This window comes from Gavialis gangeticus, unplaced genomic scaffold (genome assembly GCF_001723915.1).
Source record: "Gavialis gangeticus isolate Ggan-Ray unplaced genomic scaffold, GavGan_comp1, whole genome shotgun sequence".
In the NCBI taxonomy this organism is placed as follows: Eukaryota; Metazoa; Chordata; order Crocodylia; family Gavialidae; genus Gavialis; species Gavialis gangeticus.
This window is the reverse complement of record NW_017729023.1, coordinates 7,905,756-7,911,498: the sequence shown is the minus strand read 5'-3', so window position 1 is coordinate 7,911,498 and position 5,743 is coordinate 7,905,756. Positions and strand designations below refer to the sequence as shown.

Here is a 5,743-nt window from a genome sequence, read left to right as displayed (position 1 = left end):
AAATCGAATCACTGTCCCCCAAATCAGCCAAATCCAAATCCAGGGTGAATACTAGCCTCTTCACACAGGCCTACAGATTTTCCCCTTTAAAGGAGAAAAACACGGACTTTCCCTTTTGAAGGAGGAAACCACGGGTTTTCCCTTTTGCAAACAGCTATCTGCAGGCTGGCAGAGTTTCAGCCTGCAATGAGCTTCTTACAAAAAAGGTACAGAAACTTTCCTTTCTTCAGAGTCCTGTCCAGAGGGGGAGGTGTCTTTTACACATGCACACAAGTTGCCCCATGCAGTCAAATCACATTAGAAACTTTTCGGACTTGCCAACGTGGGAAAGTTGCAACATGAATAAGGTTGTGAAGACAGTGCAGTAAGGTAAAGACCCATTAATTCAACCCCCACAATCCCCAAAATTCTCATCCTCCTTAAACCCAGCTCTGCCCAAGTCAGAGGAGCCAGCGTGAGTCTGGCAAGATGCTCTAGACCAATGGGACTGAGTCCCACAAGGCAGGGGATGGCTGTGGTGGGCTGCCTGCATGGGGGTGGCAGGAAGCGATCTCCAAGGCCCGGTGCCAGGGGCCATGAGGGCTCATGTGTCTGAGGCCTGCTCTGATCTGAAACCAGAGAGGAAAGACTTACTCCAGGAAAAGCCAGGATTGACTGGGGAAGCCAAGACTCAGCAGCTTCAGAACCAGTTTGGAGTGTGGATCAGGGGATGGGAACAGAGTTGGGGACAGGAATTCAGCCCCTCCCCAGCTTGGCTCAGCCCAGCTGAGCAGGGCCTGCTGGGCCTCAGCTGATTTTGGGTGCCATCAGGGGAAGGTACCTGCCTGGGGGATGCATGCAGCTGCCTCCTGCAGGCAGTTGTTTGGAGCAGCCTGAGGCTCAGCAGGGGATGGTGTGGCAAAGGGCATAGCCTTGTTTGGGGACAGCATAATGCCCCCATGCTGTTAGGCACTGAGCAGGACTGGATGTAGCTGGCCATCACACGTGCCATTGGGAAGTGGAAGGTGTCAGGGTAGCCCGCTCCTGGTCCCCTCAGCGGCCAGGCTGGGGGTCCAAGTGGTGCAGTGGTGGGTTCCCTGGTTGCATGGGGCTGTGGCACCAAGACCACAGGATTGTGGAGCAGCTGCCAGGATTAAGCTGTCTCTCCATGGGTCGAACTGGCCCAGGCCGGAGCGCCCCTGGATGTGCCTGATGATGGAGGGATGCCACCAGCTTGTCCTGTGTTAGAAGGGAGAGCCTGATAGGGGCCCAGCTGCAGCGGGATTAGATGGTCATATTTATGCTACTCTGCTACTCATCCCCATTTCCCTGTCCCCATCTTCCCCACCTGCCCCTTAAATCTTGTAGGAAGCAGCCTTTTCTTCTTTCCTTTCTCCAAAGCAAGAAATAATGATTGGGGCACTGGTAGGCTTCCAAATTGCTTTAAAATTGTAGATATATCAATAAAACATCATATTCAACTGATATCTATATATATAGTGATGTTTCATTTTAATCATGGAAGAACACGGATTTTGGGGTTTTGAATCAGATAATTTTGGATTTTTTATCATAGAGTTTAAGAAAACCAGGATCCCTGGTTATGAGGGGGAGAGCAAGGAGGCTCTTTCCCTTGCCCCTTGTATTGAGTGCACGAGCCATTTGTGATTCAGTTCATGTGCTCACCCCTGCATACATTGTTTCCCAGGGAGACAGTTGAGCTGTCTGCTTGCCTGGTTCTCCTTTCCCTTTCCACAGGAGGAAATTCAGGAAGAGGCTAAACTTCCTGGCATGCAGTCACTCCACAGGCAATTTCTGTGATAAGGCAGTTCTCCGTTGTCCCTGCTTTGAAGACTTCTGTCTGACTGAACCCAGCCCCTAGTGTTTTAGTTTATTGTTGTGATGTTATCTGAGAGATGGGTACTTTGAGGACCCCTACAGGGTTTGGTATCAAAGGGCTTTGATCACTGGCTGTTTCATGCAAAACCAGTCAGATTAGCTTTATGGTCCAGCTAGTGGGTAATGACCTAGTATATGTTATAAATGAGCATTGGATAAATGCAGTATCCTATAAATGGACTAAAAAAGAAGAAACAGCTCCTATGTGTACTTGTGATAGATTAGGCATCCTGTAGGGTATTCTGAAAACTGGTGCCTCAGTCCACAAAGATAGCAGACAACAAACAAGTAACTCATAGAATGACATAAGGGAGTATAAGTATAGGCAGGTAAACCCTTTTCTGCCCTTTCATATGGTACAAACCAGTTTGACTACAGCAGTGGTTTCAAACATTTTTTCATTTGTGGACCCCTAAAAAATTTCAAATGGAAGTGTGGACCCCTTTGGAAATTTTGAATGGAGGTCCAGACCCCTTTGAATTGTAAGTGTAGGTATTCACATGCTTTTGATTGATCATAGTCATATTTTGTGGACTCCTTAGACAGCCTGCCAACCCCTAGGGATCTGCAGACCACATGTTGAAAACCCCTGGACTAATGTAACATCATTCTGTCCCATGGTGAAGCTGACCTGTTGAGTGAAATATGATGGTGATGACATTTCCATTCTCTGATTCGTAGGGCTGCTTGTGCTGAGGCAATGAAACCCAAAAGCAATTTTTAGTAAATCACTGGAATTGCCAGGGCATAAAAATACCACTTTATGTAATTCCCTGTTGTAGCATTGGGTACCTCGTAACCCAGAGTACTGGAACATGTCTCCAATAACTATATTGAATTCCAGGGTCTTAAAAATCACAAAGCATGCTGCAAACCTTTGGTTAATCTTTGCATTATCCCTAAAAGAAGGGAGTGGTATTATCATACTCAACCTACAGATGAATTTGAGGCACAAGGGAGATTAACTGCTGCATTTTCAAATGTTTCCCGTAATTTTTTTGTCATGCTCAATTTCCAAGGCTCGGTGAGCTATGCTTATTCCAAGGCTGCACAGCATGTGAGTGGTTGGTGTATGACTAGGTTTTAGGAGCTGCTGGCTGCAGCGCCCTACATTGAAGTAGGTGTAATGAACTACTTCAATAACAGGACCGGAAAAGGAATCAAGTTTTGTTCAAAACAAAATAGATCTAAATCCGTGTGTGTGTGGGGGGGGGGGGGGCGTTCTTTTTTTTTTAACTGATGTCATCAACCACTGTGCTCTTGTCTTCCTCAGGTCTCCCAGAATCGGTGAACTTTCGTTTTACAGGTATATAAACCATCCTTTCTCTGCTACAAGAGGCATGGTACTTTTTCTGCCTGTCCTTCTTTATTTTACCTGCTCATGCTTTTCCCTTCCTTTACGTCATGCACTTCTACAAGTCTTAAGGAGGAGTTTTAGAAAGATCTGAAATGTTTACTTTCTTATGCCACACATAATGGATTAGAATATACTAAAGACACTGAGTTTTCAGTAGGGTCTAGGAGTGGTTTAATGGGTAACAGGAGTGACCCTTTCCTGACCATTACCTCAAATCTTGAAGGCCTTATGCAGTTGAAAACCCTACTCATGTGAATAAAGATGTAAAAGTTTTTGACTCAGTAACTCAACAAATCACATTAGTAACCTGATGCTCTATTTAGTGTTTTCAACCCATTTTGATGTGCTGGGAATGAAGCATAGCCCATGTTCTTAAATGGAGCCTTTGTTCAATGCAGACTCTAATAGAGGTATATAGGAAGTGTGCATATGTGCATGTATTCACCCACCCACCCAGTCAACTTGGCTCTGCCCAGTGTACCGGTGCTGCCAGTGATTGATATGGGGCACTAAGGTAAACACGTTTTCTCTTGAATTTTGGAGTCCTGTGCATAGACATGTTCCTAGACAGTGATGTAAGTGGAGAAGGAGTATGAGATTACTGCGGTCAGGCAATCGCTGGGCAAAGGTGGGAAGCTATGCACGTGTTTTCAGATGCCTTTGCAATATGAATTATTTAAACTTGAGCAGTAAATGCAGTTGTGTGCTGATTTGCTTTCAGTGTCTGATGGAGAACACGTAACCCCCGAGATGGCATTTACAATTCATTTGGACTCAGTGGGTCAGCAACCTCCTGTGTTCCAGACCACCGCTCCATTTCTGGAGGTCAGCCAGGGTGGCAAGGCCACTCTCGGTAAGGAGCAGAGAACAGGAGCAAGAGCTGAATTCTAGGTCAGGGTGACAGAAGGGACCAGCTGGTGGACCTTGGCCTGACATGCTGGGCTTATCACCCGTGAGTCTCACACAGGCAGCTGGGCAGATTTCTGGCCTGGACCCATCTCTCACCATTGTGGGAGGGATCTTGGCATGTATTGAAGCACCTGTATTAGGGGCAGAGCAGAGCCCTTGGGAGCTATTCTAAGAGGTCAGTATACACAAACTGCTGCACCCATTTTAAGAATCTAACGTACTCCTCCTTTGTATGGCCAGCCATGTTTATGGGCTTGCGTGTTGGAGGGATGCAGTCACAACCCTGCCTCAGTCTTATCTTTACCTCCCTTTTGAATAAGTTGAGACCAGGGGTTTGTCTTGCTAGTGGTACCCATGTTCTGTTGAGCCCAGGGGCTAGGATTCTGGCCAGACCTTCTGTTAGCTATGCAAATGGGTAGCCCCTCCGCCCCCATGCCACACCCCCCTTCACATTTCATCTCCACCTCAACGACAGTCATAATTTATATCTGCCATGTAATACATTCAAACATATTGTAGAAGATAATAACTTGTGCAGCTCACTAAAAATACAGAACTTCCTACACTGCCATATAGATAAACTGACTGCAGCCCTCTCATTTCCTGTATGCTTGATCTACTTGTACATTACCAGGAGTTCAGTGTCATCCTAGATGTCACTTGCTAAGCAGATTTCCAATAATATCTCCAATTTAACCTATGACATTGGCATCACCAAAGACTAATAATCTCCAAGCAGGCAGGCAAACATACACGTGTTCAAATCCATTAATTTCCTGATGTCTGCATGTGGCTTTCACAAGACCTATGAACAATTCACTGTATAGTAGATAACAGTTGTGACACCTAGCTGTCTGTCCTTCTTGTTCCTGTGCCAGGGGTACAGCTGAGAGTACATGATGCGGACACAGCTCCTGAAGATCTCTTCTTTGAGCTGGTAGAACCTCCTCGCCATGGGGTTCTACTCAAAAACCGCACCAGAGTTCATGACCACTTGAGAGCAGGTGAGTTACACAGGTCTCTGAGTCAGAGGATGGATTACAGGGAGAACAAATAAGTCCAGCATATTTTCTCTATCTGTTTGTTTTTTTCACATTTAATAAGCAGTTGAGCTAGAATGTTTATATAATAATAGAATTATAATCATATCTGTAATTTCCTTATATATTTTCACATATATAATATAAATTTAATATATATAAACATTATAAAGGTAGAGGTATCTGCTTTGCAGGCCATTGACACCTATTGGGGCAGCAGAGGCACAGGGCTCTACTGTTCTTAACTTTGCCATGAGGAGGCAGTGTGGTCAGCACCATGTTCCAGGTCAGAGGCGGGCAGTTATTTCAGGCGGAGGGCTGCTTACTGAGTTTTGGCAAGCTGTTGAGGGCCACATGGGTAGCTCCACCCCTTGACAGGTGCCCTGCCCCCTGCTTGCCATCTTGGGGTTGTTCGTGCCTGTATTTATGGGATGAAGTTCACCCCTGTGGAGACTTAAGCAATGCATAAGCTTTTTGCTGGCCTGCTCTACAGTATTTTGCCCCTGACTAATTTGGCCTGTAGTCTCACCCTAAGAGTCTGAATATTCCTAGGGCCTGT

The 5,743-nt window shown here is 45.9% G+C and overlaps 1 protein-coding gene across 5 annotated transcripts in view; it reads left to right on the top strand.

Annotated features, from left to right (window-relative positions):
• FRAS1 (Fraser extracellular matrix complex subunit 1) overlaps positions 1–5,743 on the top strand; it is a 468,008-nt gene that overhangs the window by 361,093 nt on the left and 101,172 nt on the right. For all 5 annotated transcript variants that reach the window (XM_019516785.1, XM_019516787.1, XM_019516786.1 and 2 more), the window contains 3 exons: positions 3,152–3,184; positions 3,957–4,088; positions 5,023–5,148. In XM_019516785.1, coding sequence (XP_019372330.1) covers positions 3,152–3,184; positions 3,957–4,088; positions 5,023–5,148 — 291 coding nt within the window. The remainder of the gene's footprint in view (positions 1–3,151; positions 3,185–3,956; positions 4,089–5,022; positions 5,149–5,743) is intronic.